Source organism: Clytia hemisphaerica, unplaced genomic scaffold, assembly GCF_902728285.1.
Source record: "Clytia hemisphaerica strain Z4C2 unplaced genomic scaffold, Clytia hemisphaerica genome assembly, whole genome shotgun sequence".
Taxonomy (NCBI): Eukaryota; Metazoa; Cnidaria; class Hydrozoa; order Leptothecata; family Clytiidae; genus Clytia; species Clytia hemisphaerica.
The window spans coordinates 280,291-299,461 of record NW_027103760.1 but is presented as its reverse complement, the minus strand read 5'-3'; the positions used below and the strand labels follow the sequence as shown (position 1 = coordinate 299,461).

Below are 19,171 nucleotides of genomic sequence, written 5' to 3'. Positions count from 1 at the left end.
GGGGCGAAGCAGTTTCTTCAAATCTAAAATCAAATCAAAAATTTTAGTGTTTCGAAAGGCACATTTTTCTTTAACATCATTCGTCATTCACGTTTTTTATAAGAACAAGGGTTAAACAAATTGAACATAGGCTTACATGGCCGAAATTGTATTAAGAACATTTTAAGTCTTTGCGGACTGTAAAACACCGGCATTTCTAATTCACAAAAATATTCACAAAATGGTGAAAATAAGAACATTAAAAAAACTTAAAGGCTTCAAAAATTGTGGATGTTCTTATAAAAGTACCATACTGAAACTTTTCAATCGATAGAAAAGAACGAGATTATAAAATGTTGTTTTGGAATCACTAAATCAAGGTCAAAACGGGAATTTATGAGAGTGTAAAATCGAAAAAAATATTTCAAATACAACATAAGGATTATATTATGAAAAATTAAGAGAATGCACGTGATAAAATAGGTATTTTTTAAGGAGATTAAATATAAAATTTAAACTCCGTTAGTTAGTTTCTCAGTACACCTCTGTGTCATAGAACCGGCAAATCTACCGATCCACTGGAAAGTTTGGCCAAAACTTTGTCTCTTCTTGAAAAATACCTTTACAATGAGCCATTCAATTTTATAACCATACAGGGGGTTGAAGAACATTTCCAGGGGGTAATTCAAGTAAAATTTCCAGGGGGTCTAAGAGAGTAATCTTTCATTTTTCCATTGGATAAAAAATTATTTCAAAATTTCCATGGGGTAAATAAAGACTTCGGCCACCGTCACTTTAAAAATAAATTTTCCTAGGGTTTTTTTCCAAATTTTGCCATTTTCTAGGGGATTTCACACATTTCCGAGAAATGTTTTTTGACTTAAAAAGGTTACTTAACGGAATGATCCAATTTCAGTCCCACTGGGAAATCGAGATTGAATGCATCCCCATTTGAAATTCAATGGAAAGAACTGCACTCCAAAACCGACTCTAATGGACTTTTGAGCTGTGGAAAATATAATTTTTGATCTCTTTTGTGGGAAAGTTTCACCGGGGCTGTGAGACAGGGATGTCTTAGTGTAGATCATAAACAAAAAACAACTCGTGTTAAGGTCACCAGCAAAAAAAACAAGTCAAAAAGAGCTGATGGCAACACAAAACTAATAAATAAATACCTAATGACGTAAAGTAGCAAAAATTACAAAGTTACATTTATTGCAAGACGAAATATCAAACTACATAACGTTATTTCAACGTTCATCTAACGTTATTTGGACGTTGTGAACGTTAGATAAACGTCGAAAAAACGTTGTGTGCCAGCTGGGAACATTGAAAGATTCTCTTTTCCGACACCCGGCATATACCTGTCCTTATTACACAAAAATAAATATGGAAGTATTTAACGGCCTTGAAATTAACACGCAAAAAATTAACACGAATTTTATTTGCTTTTTCAAGGACACCACGGCTGGTTTTAATTGCCCCCGCAGGAGCGTAGCGACGAGGAGGCACTTATAGTTTCACGCATAGATATTGGACTGGAATCTCGAAATTTTGTTGCGCGTTTGTTTGTTTTGTCGCCAAAGCATCCCCGTAGTTAGTCTCTTCCGTAAATCTTCGGTTTTTTCCGGGACGGTAGTATACATATTTTCATATTCATATTACGTTATATGCTGTTATCATTATTACATATTACAATTTTAGTTTTGATTTAGCTTTGAAAAGCTGAAGCGAGTGTTATAAATGCAAATCATAACAGTGTATGATATAACATGAATTACAGTATTACTTGTGCAAATCAAAACAAACAAAATGGCAGACTTGTTATGATGATGATGAGCTGATTCATTGACTGGAAAAAGTGTTTTGTATGTCAAATTTTGTTTCTTGTCTTTGAAACTGAATACTAACTACTGTAATTTAGTCAGAAGTTCACTTCAGCAATGATTTAAATTCTTTTTCCGGAATCTTTAAAGAAATTTGCTCAAGTTTTCAATATATTTTTGTTCTAACTCTAATTTATCTTTGTCTTTTATATTTTTATTAATAACTACCTTTATTGTTTATAGAGCTTCTCGAGCTTTAAATACCATCATATGGTCGTAACTCGAGAAAGTCCTTCTTAACTTAGTAAAACAAGATACCGGCATAGTACAAAAAAGTTGAATGTATGTATATGTAAAGTTGAATCCAAAAGTGGTTGAATGAATGTTGTGAATGTCAATCAACGTAAACAAACTTTTTCTTTTGGTCTTCAAAATAGATTTATCTCACTTGCACTACATGCGCACATTCAACTTTTTCATGCAGTTGTGATAGCCTAAATAACTTACGCTCCAGTGGTTTGGTGAAATAGTTCCAATTCTGGCTTTCCAAGTTAGGATGGACCTTCCCGAAGGCATTTAACACTGGTTAGACTAGATACACAGACAGTCATACAGAAACACCAGAAAGTGAAAGTATATATAGCTATAAACTCAAAAAGTCTAGCTTCCTGAAGGCACGTCTCTTCATTGTCTGCGCTGCTTGGAGAAAAGATTGCATCATGAAAAAGTACTATGCCCTTGAAAAAAAATTTAGGCGCATTTCAACTTTTCTCGACTGTACGTCTGAATGGACCACAATGGCATTCCTTTATTTTTCTTTTGACCAATAAAATAGAAGATTTTGTTTGAGAATAAGTGCAATCACAGCGTACCCAAGTGGAGGCCGGGCCTTAACTAGGATTGGTTTCTATTTCACACTATTTAAGATGGCGCAGAACTTTTTGATAAATTTCATACACAGTATCCTCTTGACTATTGTTTATTAGGCAAAGTTGCAATAGAGAATTGTTGAAATATAGCAGCCAATGAAAAAAACCAGCTATTTCTGATTGGTTACCTTGTTGATTTATTCACCACTATATATTTTGCCTACAATCTAAGATGTCTGCGGCATTATCAGAAAAGGTCTATTTAGTGAATAATAATCACGATATATATTGTTGTAAGAAAGAAACTAAAGAGAAAAAAACAAACAGGAGATGTGAAAACCTGTAAGCTAATGATACCATAATTTTTGAAATATATTTTTGAGAAGCTTCTCCAGCTTTTCCTTAAATTTTATTAAATTATCAAGCAGCGAATTCTTCAAGTATTTTGTTAATGGAATATAATTTTTTTTCAAGCAAATGCCTCAATCAATCAACCAATCAATCAATAAATAAATCAATCAATTATTCCTGATTGTTTTTAATGTTTTAATCTTTAAAGCATTAAAAAGCTTTATAAGTATTCCTGGCTATTTTTTAATGTTTTAATCTTTAAAGCATTAAAAAGCTTTATAAGTGAATGACATGATCTTTATGTGGGGGCATTTAGTGAAAGCTATGACTAGTTATAGGGGTTTTTATTAACACGACATTTTTCAATTCGTGTTAAATACTTCCATATTTGTTTTCATGTAATAAGGTACACGTTAGAAATTAATGATATGCACCACTACAATGACTTGAAAAATGTTTTTTTCTGTTTTCTTCACAAACACGTCAATTGCAACAAATCAGCTGTAATGTCAAAAGACATTGTAGAGGTGCATATCCGGATACCATCTCACCAGTGGCCTTTATATACCACGGAGACAGTTTCTTGATCACAAGCAAAATCTTTGATCGAGTTTTTTGAAAGTTGTACCCTAATGGTAGCACTCCTCAATGTTGGTAAAAAAAATTTTGAACGGAAAACGGAAAACTTCATTGAGTTACAAATTGACCCACATCGAATAATGCTTTACAATCACTGACCTTTATATATCCCTGGACCATAAGCAATATCCGCCATCTTTGATTGGAGTTTTTTGGAATTGGTACCCAAGATAAAGTCATTGCAATGTTAAAGATTAACGTCTAACGACGCTACATCATCAAAAGAATTTGAGGAAAAGTAGATCTAGCGCTCTCGATGCATTTACACCGCTATCGAGTAGTGCCGCCATTAGGGTACCACTTTTCAAAAAACTCCGATCAAAGATTTTGCTTGGCTGGGATTAAGAAGCTTGGTCCAGGGTAAATAAAGGTTTACAATCAGGGTACCACTCCGATCAAAGATGGTAGATATAGTTTGGTCTAGGGTATATAAAGGTCAGTACATCTCATTAAATCCGAGGGATAGAGACAGGGTTGTTTTGATGAACAATTAGATATTCAATATACCAGAATCGATATCCTCGGTATTGTTGTTGGTGCGTTTTCACACGTAATCATTAGTGCGTGGCTTGGTTAGTAATCGGTTTCTGCATTTCGTTTTTGTTTTCTACTTTTCCACATTGAATGATTATAAAATTATACCTACAGTTGACACTCCCTTATTCGACATTCTACTGTTCAATACGCTCCATTATTCGCTAATATTATCAAGTCACCGCGTCAATAAGAAACTCCCAACAACTCTCTACTATTCGATACTATCCCTTTTTATTCGATGAAAATCCACCCCCCCCCCCTTGAAAATCGAATATCAGAGAGCGTCAACTGTAATTATCTTTACGACATTGAATGTATTCTTGATATGCGTAAGTCAAGATGACGTCATATTTTTTAACGGAAGCACCCAAAAAAAGCCGGTTTTTGACCTCTGTGTTTCTATTTTTAGTAACAGAGAGAGGTCAAATCCCGGCTTTTTTAGGGTGTTTCCGCTAGAAAAATGACTTACGCATATCAAGAATTGCATAAATATACCTAGTTTTCACAAGAGCATGTTATAGATTTTCCTGGAAGTTACCTCTTCGTTTTAGCATTCAGTTGGTTTTACTTATTGTGGTGGTTTTTGTTCTAATAGTGGCGATTGGGCTTCATTATAAGTGGGCGGTGCTGTCGCATACCCAGCTTGCTGTGGCGGTGGGGCGTATCCTTGAGGTGGTGGGTAAGCTGGCTGTTGAGGAGGCGGATATGCACCTTGAGGGGCGGTGGGTGGATATCCTTGAGGTGGGGGCGCGTATGTTTGGGCGGGATATACACCTTGGGCGGGCGGTGGATACGCTGGTTGACCGTAGTGTTGAGTAGGATAAGCAGCAGGAGCGCCAGTTGGGTTTGGTGGATGAACGGTTGCAGTGCCTAAAAAATAGGATAAAGGTTATAAGAAAATGTCATAAAAAGTAAAATTCTAATTGCTTCGGTCAGTATTCTGGAAACTGTTTCAAAAATGAAAATTCAGTTCAAAATTGAAAAAATTAAATAAAAAATACCTACCTTTGTTCTCTAGTTGCAACTTTCGTGCTTAGGATGCTTCGAATCTTTCCGTCTTAATTTACTAACCAGTATTATTCTCATGGCCTTTACTCCTATCACTACAATATACAGCTCTTATCCGCACTCTCCTCAAAACCATTTCCTGGTATCTCTGGTATCCCACCCTTTTCATAAAATTCCACCCTTTTACAAAATTGGAATTGAATAATATCTACTAATTTGATTAAAAAATCTTGTGGTTTAAAGTTTTCCTATACTATATTAAAGTTCTAAAAATGGCCTTTGATCTAATCACTGATATCTGATAAGTTAAAAACGTTTATTCGACATAAGCGACACACCTCTTAATCAAAACGTGCTAAAAAAATACTATCAACCAACTATGTTCATAATCAACCAACTATGTTCATAATCATCCATACACACAAATAATTGTTATGATATCGACTCCCTTATCATTACTTCAATATCATCAGAAAAATATATCAACACACAAACTCAAAATGAATCAAAGGACGTTTCAAATTAACAAGTTTTTCTTTTATTTTTTGAATTGTCGTGCGTATTTCCTCTTGCCACGAATAAAAGAGAAAAATTAATAACATTTGGATGAAAATATTTATAAGAATACATCTCACATAGATATAAAAGTACTTTGTGAATTTGAGGGATTTGTCAAGGTTTGTCAAAACCTCGAAACTCTTGACTTCGTCTTGACTCTTGGCTTTTGACTTAATCATCAGCCCAAGAAATTGATACCCAAAATGTTATTAAAGACTTTCAAACAAATATTTGATACAGTAGACTTGTTGTAAAATGATTATAAAGAAAACAATTTTTATGACGTGATTAACATTGACACCAATTCTGTGGTCAAATCGTTTACTTATTTTAAGGTTCAATGGATCATCAAGACTGTATCAAACAATTCTGTAATCTCTTCACAAGACTAGGTCACTGGCAAAGCCATCTTTTTGCACCTTTTGCAGTATTTAATGTTCAATAGTTCATCAAGCCTGTTTCAAACAGGGGGCAGTGGTTTTACCAACTGACGGCGGTATGTGCGGCGAAAAGAACGGCTTTTAGAATCGCACCCTTACAGTGCAGCAAAAAATCGGTGAAATTCATACCCTTAAAGTGCATTGTCTCACTCCCAGCCGGCACACAACGTTGTTTCAACATTTATCTAACGTTCACAACGTCCATATAATGTTAGATGAACGTTGAAACAACGTTGTGTGCCGGCTGGGCTCACTTATTTTTCAACTCTTTTAGAACTAAAAAATTTGCTCTTTTTCCTGGATTTGCTGAAATTTTCACCCAGTGCATTTATCAAAAGGTTCAGACCCTTACAGTGCATTTCTGTTACTCTTTGCACACAGAGGATGAGAATCATTTTACAATCATGACGGGGCGTTAGATCAGTATACAAAGCACTGTCTGTCTTTTGAACACGTAAGTTTTGTAGCACGGTATGACCTTTTCATCAAAAATCGCTTATTAAAATTGAGCAACGAGAAACGAAAAGTAGCATTTGCACTGGTGAAAAAATTGGATTATAAATGGAAATATCTCGCGCGAATGTATCTATTCTTGTTTATCCTTACCAGATTACAACATCCTCCGTCGCTTTCTTAGATAGCCTTTTTTTAAAGTCCTTTTTAGCCTTGAAATCCAGACTGAAAATTTTAGAAAAATATGAAAATAGCTCAGCGCAGCTAAGGGATAATCGGATTGGTTTGAGATAATTGGCATACACGCTTTTTTTATAAGCACATCCGAAATTTTTGAAGGATGTACTTAAATTTGTGAGTTTTAAGCCTAAAAATGTTCATAAAATGTTATTTTCACCATTTTGTGAAAATTGTTGTCCATTATTAAAAAAAAGTCCAAGAAGCCTTGAACTGTTCTTAACTTGTTCTTATAAAAAAGGTGTATAAAAACGTTATGTGGGTAAACTGTTTTCCAACGTCAAGATATCACAATGTAAAAATCCTAAAAATTGGTTCTTACAGGGTCCTTACGTTAAAATGCTATCGATTCTTACTTGATTTTTTAATTAAACTTGAATATCTTAAAGTTTTGCTCAGGACAATTAGAAGGAATCCAAATGCCAAATAATCTCAACCATCTGATTATCCCTTTAAAGTACGCCCACACCTGTATCGTAAGTCGGTCTACTTCCGACAGCCTTCTTTAAACATGGGAATAATAAAAGGTCGGAATCGCTTATAGCTAATAAAAGCTAAGAAAGGAAAACATATTTTTTTCAATCAGTGATTCCGACCCTCCTTTTAATCTTATCTCTAAGGAGGGGGGATCGCTTTTGAGTGCTAGGTAAACCAAACCGTCAAACTAAAACATCGAAATCAATGAAACAGAACTGAACCGATTTTTAGATCTAAACAAATCGCTAAAATCAAATTTAAACCCACCTCCAGTTGATTGATAGGTGACAGTTCCGGGTGGCGGTGGTGGCACTGTTTGGCCGGTTGGTGGCACATAGTTGGGTCCACGGCCGAAGACATAACCGCGTCTTTTTCGGATAACATAGCAAGCGATACAACATATGAAACATAATGGAATAATGATTGCGGCAGCGATATAACCAGCCATTGTGAAACCATAAGTAACTGTATTAAAAAAAAAATTGACGTAAAAATATAATATTATATACAGTAATAGCTTTTCCAGAAATAGTCCGTGTCCCACCTGTTGAGGATATCAGGTATCCAGGGGGGTTAACGATTTTTGTTCAAAAGTGGATATCCAGAGGGCTAAATACCTACAGGGGAACGGATATCCAGGGGGTAAAGTGTCTTTTCAAGTAAAAATACGATATCCAGGGGTAAGCATATTTTTAAGAGTGGATATCCAGGGGGTTGGATACTTCGAAAAATCAATATCCTCAACAGTGGGGGTAAATTTTTTTTCTGGAAAAGCCCATTAAGGCCAGGGCAAACCAGTCCAACATTTCATCCAACATGATTTTCAAATGTTGGATGAAATGTTTGATGGAAAAATTTGCGTTGGATGAAACAAAAATCAAGGCCGAGGCAAACCCATCCAACATTTCATCCGACATGACTTGGAAAAAAATGAAAATTCAAAAAAATAAAGAAAAAGTACCACCAAACCAATCCAACACGAAAAATTACACAATTCAATGAGAAAGCTTCTTTAATCTCGCCGAAAATGTTGGATGAAATGTTTGATGGCAATCAAACTTCATCCAACACCGTCCAACACGATTTTTTTCTTCGTTTTTTTCCAAAAATCTGAATTGACGCAAACCGGTCCAAAATTTCATCCAACATCAGAAAAAAGGCATGTTGGATGAAATGTTGGATCAGTTTGCCCTGGCCTTTAGCGAGGGAGACAAATTAAGACCGCCCGCCGACGTAACAAACTGTTTTTGTTCGGTGTCGAAAATTATTGTTAAATTACATCGGACACAACTGCCCGGTGTTTGTCTTGAGTTAAAGTATAGAAATTCTTCACACCGAACAATTGTGTCCGGTGCGAAAAAGGGAAGTTTTATCACCAGACACACATACTGATTCATGTCCGGTGTTTGGATTGCCCGGTGGTAAAGGTTTTTCTCATTACACATCGTATATCATTCGTATCCGTTGCTTCCGTAAGTCCGGTGTGTTGGCAGGGTTTTAACTTTCGCGAATAAGTGAATTCACGAATTTTGTATATTGTATGAAAACTTTTGCTAGTCGAGTTTTCAAAAGAATTTGTAGAAAGAAGTTTTCACAATTTGTCAAATTTCATTAATTTTTATACAACATTTTCACTAAGTTTTGTGGGTCACTACACTTGCACTTGACTTTGGACGAATGCTGCCAAAATATTACCTGACAACAAAAATAAACCTTATTCCAACGTTTGTCCCAGGACAATCCCAACATTTCCCCAATTTCCCCGATCCGGAATATCTCACTTACCGTCATAAGGATCCCTGAAGGCAACCCAACCGACAACAAAACCACGACCATTCCAATCTGTCCCTTTTTTATACTTGAAATCAACATCGGGTTTGAAATATCGGATTTCGGTTTTCGGTGAGCAAATCTCTTTTCCATATTTAAAATCTTCCTCGTCTAAAAAAGGAATCACATCAGTATAGGTCATTTCACAGTTGCAAAGCGTAATGGACCACTCGCGTGCTAATGTCGTATGGGCACTCGTACCCAGTGACTACACATAGGGCGCCGGTAGGGTTGTGAGTTTCATCTATTATAGAGATTTGTCAACCCAGTATGATATGTTACGAATTCCGGCTTCAAGCTGTGCGTCAATGGCTAAACGGATAAAGCGCTGGCCTCCGGATCAGAAGGTCCTCATCTGAAGGTGGTTCGATTCCCGCACGATGCGACGACATGCTTGCCGAAATATAATACATATTTCAAAATTTTACTTAGACGGTTTTAATTAGAAACTAGGACACAGACAGTTAAAGCTTTCGTTTTTAAATAAGAGTGATATCGTTTGCTTTATACTCATCAATTTTAATTCACAAGCTTTTTCACATTGGATTGACATGGATGTGGAGCAAGATTGATCAGAAAGAGGAAAGGAAAAACATTTTTATGCTTATATCAGCATAATATAACAATAGCAAAACACTGTATTGATGTGAAATACATGTCTGAAACGGGAACACTAGTAAAAATAAAGCCTTTAAAAAGAGTGAGCAAGGATTATGCAGGATTATGGATAGGAAATGAAAAATGGTCAAGATTGGCCATCCGATATAACTTCTTTCTGCTCTACCGACTGAGCTAGCTAGCCACAGTCAAATTTCCAATGAGTGGAATGTTTGTGTCGTGTTTAACTTGTGAAAAATTCTTGGGGTCAAACAAGGGGTTCTAGACCATACTGGTGTCGGCATATAATTTTGACTTAAAACGACCGTGTTTCGTTGTGTTTGAAAGTAGGTGTAGTTCCAATTGAAATACTTTAAGGGAATCAATTTTCTCGAGCATCAAGTATCCTAGAATAATTTAAATCCGGCGAAGAACTTACTTTGAGAAGACAGTATTTTTTTAAATTTTGGAGAGAACTAAATTTAGCGAATGGTAGGCTACTAAACGGGTTCTTTTTTGTTTAAAAATAGAGTGTTTTGAACCAAAATGTGAGATTCTTTTTAAAAATCATGAAAAGACTCACCAAAATAAGTTTTAATCAGCATTAGCTAAACTCCGGTTAAGGAGTTATCTTTAAAATCAGTGTTTTTCATTTGTAATTGTGCGTAAATCTGATCAATCGCGATAGTCGGGTTCGGTTTCCCGATTTGGTTTGCGCTCGCACTTGCTAGGATATACTCTTTTAAATTTTATGTTAGGTATATTAAGAAAGGCTGAGGATAAAGATGTTTTCATAATGGTTCGCTATTCAAAAATGACAATAACCGGAGTTTACAGTCGTCATTTCAGCTGTTTTATTAAATATTTCCCGTTTTCCAAAAGGGAAATATTTGTTAAAACGGGCTTTCTCCATAATTTCCCGTGTCAAAACGCCTTCCGTACGCCCTGACTGACGCCCGTTTTTAATTTCACAGCGAAAAATGCATCCAGTGAAGTATAAGTAATGTATCATGATTCAAGTCGACTGATAAACTATATATATAATATATGTTACAAGTTCCTTACGGATTCTCAAGCCCGGTTATAATAAAACTATTACATGTTAGTAGCAGACCCGACTGGCAATTGTTATGTAGCAGGTTGAAACATGAGTTTTTTGCTAGAAAGATGCAGTTTGTTTTCAAGTTAAATCTTTAAAATAAATCAAACTGTGTGGGTTTCTTTACTTCCAAACAACCTACCAATAGTTTTGGAACACTCCATAATAAAGGAAGATGGCTGTTCTTGTGGATTGACTTTCTGGTTACCCCATATAAACACGATGTGACATGACCAGACGATGTCAATCGAACGAATCGAACGCCGAATCAATTGAACGCGATTGAACACAATCGAATAATTGCAATTCGATTGACGAACGCAATCGAATTGCAATCGAATATTACCCAGGACTTGCCATTCGATTGCTTCAATTACGTTCGGTTGTATTCGATTGCTTTCGATTGTATTCGATTATGTTCGACTGATTCAATAGTACTAGATTTTATTCACTTTCGTACGGGACTTAAGCGCTCGGCCGCCTACGCTATAAAAAGCTATAACGGGGTAATCCAATTTAATTTAATCGCAATCAAACTCATCGAACATAATCGTAACCGAACGAAATCGAATGTAATTGACCTCGTAATTGACAATCAATCGAACCAATTGAATATAGTCAACTATCAATCAAACCAATCTAACCTTACTCGAACGCAATCGAACACAATCGAATATTACCTAGGATTCGGCCGTTCGATTAAGATTCGATTACGTTCGACAATCGAATTGCAATTATTCGATCGCGTTCGATTACGTTCACTTGGTTCGATTGCAATTTTTGTTCGAAGTTGTTCGATTGACACCGTCTGGACATGAAAGTGAAGAGACATGATTTGTTGGTTTTTGTTCGATTTCTTGACTCGTATATCTCATGGCAAATGGGATAGCAAATGACTTTTCATAATTGCTTGGCTCTACATATGATACCTCTAACTTTGAACACCTCCAGAATGTTGAAAAAAGCATTTTATGAGATAAGTTTCGATTGTAATTTTCATGGAAATTTTTAATCGACAGATTAATGACTTGGCGTCAGTTTTGTTTGGTTGATAAATCTTTAGCTTCACCATGATCGTGGGATGATTTTCAATAAACTTTTGTTGTTATACACAGTCACTCTACACATGATGACTCCAGCCATGATTGGTATCAGACAGTCAGAATGTTGGAAAAAAAACATTTTACGAGAAATTGTTGATAGAAATTATATTGACTTATCTTTACAATTTTGGTGGTGTGGGTTTTGTTGGTTGATAATGTTTACACCGTGGGATCCTGTTAGGGTATATTGATTGTTGTTTGTTGGAAGACACCGTTTAACAGTCTCGCCATCTCCACCTTAGAGGCGGGAGGTAAAAATGCTCACTTTAGTACTGTGGAAGGTTAGAGAAATGTAAACATTGCCATTTTTTTTCCTTCCTTTAAAGAGAATGTTTTAGATGTTTGAACATGATATTAATGACAATTTTATGTATCTCTCCTGAAAATTTCACAAAAATTCACCAAGAGGAAAAGAAGTTATGATGAAAAGGAGTTCTTTACCTACCATTTCTCTGCTGGGTTTTCTTATGAGAACTGGCTGTTTACCTACCATTTTTTACGGGGGAGAGTGAAGTTTCTCGTGGTTGCCAAAATCAAAACAATAGAAAATTGTTCATACGCGTGCGCAGCCGACACTGTTAAACGGTGTATTGATTACCAAAAAAAAGAGAACTTTTTTTTGATAAAATACTTTATCTTTTTCATGAACCGTGTGGATGGTTGACATCTTTCTCTAGTCTTGTAAACCAATGCAGTGTCTGTCTTCAAATCTTGAATTCTCTATACCTACTGAACTAAATAGACCTAAATTATGCATGGCTGTATCATTGTTTTTATGCTGGAGTACATAATTATTCAATATGACTGCCTCTTTAAAAAAAGGTCTACTGTTTAAAGCTATTTAAATGCTTTAAAACTTTGAGCCACATTTTTTCTTTGTTGCTATTAAAGATAGATGTTTACTTTGTCGTAATGTAAATTTATTGTAAAGTTTTAGTTTTTGAGTTTAGTTCATCTGCAGTAGTATTTTTTCAGTAATCCTTAAATCTTGTGAATAAAGTAACATTTAACCAGACTTATTGCCCTCATTATATTCAAATTTGTATTTTTTTTTAGGACTGATAAGTACATATTTTTAAACACCAAAACAAAGCAAAGAACATGCCAGTTCTTTCTGGACAAATATATATGTATACTTTATTATATGTGCTTTTTTATATATGTCAATAATGACCTTCATTTTTAAGCTTGGTTTCCACTGTGTGATAACATGTGATAATGTGTGACAGACAGCCTGTCTGGAACACACTATCACAAAATAAAATTCTATCTCATAGTGGAAACGTTTAAAAAGAGTTTTTATCACGCGTTATCATACTGTGACAACGTGTGATAGTGTGTTCTTGGATTGAAATGAATTTCAATCCAAGAACACGAAAATTGTGTGAGATAACGTGTGACAAGAAAGTTCAAAAGGCGCCCGGACACACCTGGTGTATTCTACATCACATTTCTTTGTTATTTCAATTTTCCTTTGTTAAAAATATAATAGAAAGCAAATTCCATAGTTTGCTATCACAAATTTTCCCTCTTTCTACGAGCGGATATGACAGATGCGTTTCCACTAAACAAAATTTTATCTCAAGTTTTTTGTCACACACTATCACACACTATCACAAGTTATCACACAGTGGAAACCAAGCTTTAAGGAAATATTTAGTCGCAATTTTGCGATTCTTGTTTCCCTTTAAAAGGGCATTAAAGTAGTAAAATGTAAACATTGCGCGAACCACGTGTCATTAAAGAGAACAATTAAAATCACGTGTCCAAAACAAACTTGTAAAACAATTGAAACAATTAAAATTAGCCATATTTGGTTTGCTTTTTTATTTTGACATGTGACATTTGTTTTGATTTTGGGAGTTTCTAAACATCGACCAGAAATGGTGACCAAGACCAGCGACCACGACCGGCGACCAGATAAATTTGGGATATCGAGTTTAACTGCTCTCTCCACCGTAGAGAACATCCAAATGGAGTCCTGATGTGGCTTTCAAATGAACCACTGAGCACGTGGCTGAGAATTACTCTAGCTAGAGAATACTAAAAGTGACTTTTGACGTTACCAGTCATTTTCTAGACAGAGAGACACTTTTTGACAAAAATATTGACAGGGCAATTAAGTGTGATGCCTGTAAACTTTATTACATCAAATATTCTAACTGTACCGAATCAGATGCCTTTAGTATGAATAGATAGAAATTGTCAGCAGGAAAAAGCTGGGAAGGCCAGTTTTAGAGATATCAATCTCATCAATTATTCTATTGTCCTTACATTGTCAAAATGACTTATTTTGACAAAATAATAATCTGATGATTAAATATAAAGCTTCCTGAATAAATCCCAGCACAAATTTTCCACTAATTAATTTGATGCCGAAAATACAAAAGGATAGAAATTGACACTCTATTCAAGCTCCAAAGAGCGTTGAATTGGCTACTCTACACGTTTTGCACGTGGCTTTATAATCACTGTAGGTGAGACAGGGATGAGCTTTACTCTTCAATTCGATAAATAAATGATCATAAGACTCTACGGTGGAGAAAGAGGAAAACCTCGATAACCCAACTTTACCTGGTCGCCGGTCGTGGTCGCTGGTCGTGGTCGCCATTTCTGGTCGATGTTTAGAAACTCCCTTTGATTTTGTATCCGCTGCATATAGTTTGTTTACAAATTTCGCAAGTACTGTTATGTCCCTTTAAGGTGCATTTTTTGCTTAGAATACTAACCTTCGACTTCAATTTGCTGTTTATCAGAGCTACACCATCTTTGTTTCTTGATATCCATGAAATGAATCAAATAACCGTCGCGCGATGATCGGTCCAATTCCCATTTACAGGACGACAGTGTCGAACGCGGCCAATTTGGACTTGCAATGACTCCTTTTGATGATGAAAATTCCTTTTTACTACAAAAAAGAGAGTGAGTCAATGTGAAAGAAAACTTTCCTTTTTGGAACTGAAAAAATCAGACAAAAAAATTTTAGTCCCCTTAAGGATCTGAAAAATAGGAGAATTTTAAATTTTTTCTTCTTCGAAAAGATCAAAATTTGGTCACATTAGTCCCAAAGAGTCTTAAGATTTACTCCGTTTTAGTTTCGCCGAGGGTGGTCCGAGGGTGGAGAGTCGGGCGGGACGTGTGTACCCGTCAGCTAGCAGCCCTAGAACCTCTCCCGAGCTTAAAACGTCATTCATTCAATAATAAAATGCCTTAAGTAATCTCCAGGCAAAACTTCCAAATCTGCTTTTTTTGATTCTCTATATTTGGAAGCCAAGAACTGAAGATCATCTTCTCAAATTGTAGGCTTCTGCTCATCCTCTAGCGAAAAAAGTTTCTTATAGGAAATATATCTATATAGAGGTCTGCGATTCAGACTACTCAAATTGGGTTCTTACATACTTTATTACACTTATATACCCAGCTGGCACACAACGTTATTTTAACGTTCATCTAACGTTATATGGACGTTGTGAACATTAAATGAACGTTTTTTTTTGTTTTTTTTTATCTATAGTGGAATAGATAACACGAACAAATAGTACAAAACTAAAGGTTCCTAACCTCCCGCAAAAGGACCACCAGATCATACCGCCAGGAGGAAGGAACCCAAAATAAGCTAACAAAATGAGCAATAATGATTAATAAATGGAAAGATAAAACTAACTACAGAGGATAAATGAACGTTGAAACAACGTCGTCTGCCGGCTGGGTAACTAATCAAGTATTTAAGTGTTGCCGTTTCATATCAGACACATATTTCATATCAGGACAGTGTCTGCCTATTGTTATATCATGATGATATAAGCAAAAAATGCTTTTCTTTCCCTTTTTCTGATCATCTTGCTCCACATCCGTGTCAATCCAAAGTGAAAAAAACTGATATAAAACGATACACGTTTTTTCTTTTATTAGAACCCAGTTTATAAGAACATTGAGGCTGAAATTCGTCAAAAAATTAAGAACATCGTAACATGCCCAGCCTCAGTTTTGAAAAAAAAGACAAGAAACTACAATTTTTTCCTCTTTTCAAGCAGTTTTAAACAAACTTAGGAATGGACTTTCTAAATCGAGAGTCAAATATTGTCCAAATTTTACTAATTTCAAGTGCTCTTTATTTTGCATGATATTGTCGATTTAGAGTAGTCTGAAAATTTAAGAACGCATCTAAGAACATTTCAGGCTGAAAATTGCTAAAAAAATAAGCACATCCAGGCTCAGCCAAATTTTAGGTGTTCTAATAGAAAAAAAACGTGTATCACTCTTATTTAAAAACAAAACCTTTAACGCGGAAAAAATGAATGCAACAATTTATTGAAGTGAAAGACAGGGTTTTCAAAAATTAACACGGCACAAATTTTGTTAAACGGTTGTAATTAACGTGAAGGGTAACCGATTCGCGTTAATAACTTGAGTAGTTATGTAAGTGTGACATGGTAGTTTTAACATGTATACACCGTAGAAGGAATCTAAAGGCCAACAACAATCCGATTATCCCTTTAATCCCCTCCCCGTTTATTTGGAACCTAAGAGTAAAAAAATCCGTAAATATAACCAATATAAAAAACGCTATATTTCCAAAAGCCGTGTGTCCTAGCCTTAGTGAATACGGAATAAAAAGTAGACGAAGTTACCTTGTAGAGCTACATGTATCCATACCAGTACCCCGATATTTATCATAACTGGCTGAAAATGATCCCTTCTTTGACCAAACATTATGTTTCAGCTCGATCGTCAGACAGTCGGTGTACGCATAAATGTCGTGTGGTGTGTCTGGGACCATATTTCCGGAACAAAACTCTGCAATTTGATCGTTGTTCCATGAGTATTCGCCACAACTTAAAAAGAAACAAATTGAAACTCTTGATTTTGATACAATGAAGCAGACTTGTGTAAATCAATACTTTAACCCAATTCATCCTAGGCTTTTACAGGCGGTTCAAAAATAGGGGGGGGGCTTTTCCTGTACCATCCCTTAACTTTTTATCTAGTTGGTCTTTTTGGATGAAATTTGGCACACAAGATCCTTGTCACATAAGGTAACTTGGAAAAGTGTCAATTTTTGTGACACCTTGCTGTCAGAAATGTCACCATACTCAAAGTGTGAAAATATTTAGGTGTCAATTTTTTATTTATTTTGAAGCTAAATAAAAGTTAGGAATTTACAGAAAATTTCATGGCAAAAGCTCTATTACTTCAGGAGCGATTACCAATAATTTGACCTCCAAACAGAAACAGCCCCGCCTAGGCCGAATAGGGTTAAGTGTGTAAATTTTTTGCGAATAGAAACACTTAAAACCCCAAGGAAATTCCATGTATTATACGCAATGCTGGTAGTCTCAATAAGGAGAAAAGATTATTCTGTGCCCCCTGATCTCCTGGAAGATTACTGGAAAGATATTCTGCGAGTTTTTTCCAATATATCATACTATGTTTAAGGTGAATTAATTTCTAGAAGCCAGTAAGAACATTTAAGGCTTAAACTTGTTGAAAAATAAGCACATTTAGGCTCAGCTTAAATAAAGACAAAAACGTGTAAGAAGTTAGTGGCACCAACAACGGTGAAAGAGTGCCTCGATTACCCAAAAAAGAATAGAAAATACTATTTTTGGCTCAGCATCGGGTCTTTCATTAGCATGTCGCTATCCTTGGTGCTGTATAATCCCAGGGAGGGAGGCAAAATTGGGTACGGGGATGTGCCGCTGGCCAGGGTCCCTTTTTTGGTTCTGAAGATATCTGACAGGGTCCCAAATTTGCCAAATATTCATATCTGACAGGGTCCATTTTTCAAACTCCAGCGGTACGTCCCCGTCAGCCGTAAAGGTCAGTGCCCTCCCCCCCCCCGGGTATGATCGTTTTGAAGAAACAGCACTTGGTCAATTCAAATTCATTTTGGAAGAAACGGCGCCTTGTAGCAATCAGCGAACCGAGCAGCGAACAAACATTTGATATGTCACTGGCGTTTCATACCGCTTTGGTTTCTTATTCAACATAGATTTTTCACGATTATCCAAACACAACAAAGAAACTTTAGTATTAAAAAACTTACCTAAGATATATTTTCATATTACCATCGGTACAATACGACATATCAACACATGGTCAACATTAAAATAGTTTAAAAAGTCTCTAATTTTCATAATTTTCCAAAATAAGAGACTATTCAACATAGATTTTTCACGATTATCCAAACACAACAAAGAAACTTTTAGTATTAAAAAACTTACCCAAGATATATTTTCATATTACCATCGGTACAAATACGGCATATCAAACACATGGTCAACATTAAAATAGTTTAAAAAGTCTCTAATTTTCATAATTTTCCAAAATAAGAGACTATTCAACATAGATTTTTCACGATTATCCAAACACAACAAAGAAACTTTAGTATTAAAAAACTTACCCAAGATATATTTTCATATTACCATCGGTACAATACGGCATATCAACACATGGTCAACATTAAAATAGTTTAAAAAGTCTCTAATTTTCATAATTTTCCAAAATAAGAGACTATTCAGCATAGATTTTTCTCAATTATCCAAGCACAACAAAGAGACTTTAGTATAAAAAACTTACCCAAGATATATTTTCATATTACCATCGGTACAATACGGCATATCTCCACCAACATTAAACGAATTCCACGTTAATTTGACGGCCATTTGTTGTCCGAATTTCAATTTGAATACTTCTTTATTACAATTTGTTAATCTACCGCCCGAAATTGAGCCATAAGTCCCCTGCTTGGTAACCACTGGGCAATCATTTGCATAAATGGGACTTGCAACCACGATTAATAACAATATAGTGCACGATATCAAGTTTGTATCCATCTGTATCTTGAGTAGTTGTTACTATTTTAATTTTTTATATATTTGAGTTGCTAAAAAAAGAAACGATATTAGAGTTAATCGGAGTTTTTTTTATAGGAACAAATATATAAGAACATAAGGCTTTGAAGCTGAAAATATATTTACGATATTTACTAACCTTAGAGAAATTACACAAAAATACTTACAAACGCTGAAAAATAAGCGCAAAAAAAGGAGCACTCGAATGTTTCAAAAGAAAAACTTTGTCATTCTTATAAAAAAAAGTGTGTGCCGGGTTGGTAGTAAGAGGATCTGACCAGACCTCCATCAGACTACAGTTTGTTGCTTTAAAA

General features: G+C 35.4%; 1 protein-coding gene across 4 annotated transcripts; it reads right to left on the bottom strand.

Annotated features, from left to right (window-relative positions):
- Positions 1–120: 120 nt before the first annotated feature.
- Positions 121–18,885, bottom strand: LOC136805596 (uncharacterized). 4 transcript variants are annotated; one of them, XR_010846423.1, is made up of 7 exons: positions 18,583–18,885; positions 16,635–16,838; positions 14,733–14,911; positions 9,160–9,315; positions 7,642–7,839; positions 3,438–5,071; positions 121–1,343 (listed from the first exon to the last, which is right to left on the bottom strand). XR_010846423.1 is itself a non-coding variant. In XM_067062162.1 (6 exons), exons 1-6 carry the CDS (start codon positions 18,837–18,839, stop codon positions 4,770–4,772), a joined length of 1,296 nt encoding a protein of 431 aa, XP_066918263.1. In that variant the 5' UTR covers positions 18,840–18,885; the 3' UTR covers positions 121–4,769. The 4 variants fall into 4 exon arrangements, 1 of the variants encoding a protein (XP_066918263.1); XR_010846424.1 differs by lacking the exon at positions 18,583–18,885 and adding an exon at positions 18,407–18,450; XR_010846425.1 differs by lacking the exon at positions 18,583–18,885 and adding an exon at positions 18,228–18,254.
- Positions 18,886–19,171: the final 286 nt, after the last annotated feature.

What these genes read in the sequence shown, in the direction of transcription:
- LOC136805596 (XM_067062162.1), bottom strand. Translation starts at nt 18,839, where the DNA reads ATGGATACAAACTTGATATCGTGCACTATATTGTTATTAATCGTGGTT. An exon ending in ACAGCAAATTGAAGTCGAAG is followed by an intron (nt 9,316 to 14,732) that starts GTTAGTATTCTA and finishes TTCCTTTTTTAG; the next exon opens with ACGAGGAAGATTTTAAATAT. An exon ending in CTTCAGGGATCCTTATGACG is followed by an intron (nt 7,840 to 9,159) that starts GTAAGTGAGATA and finishes TTTTTAATACAG; the next exon opens with TTACTTATGGTTTCACAATG.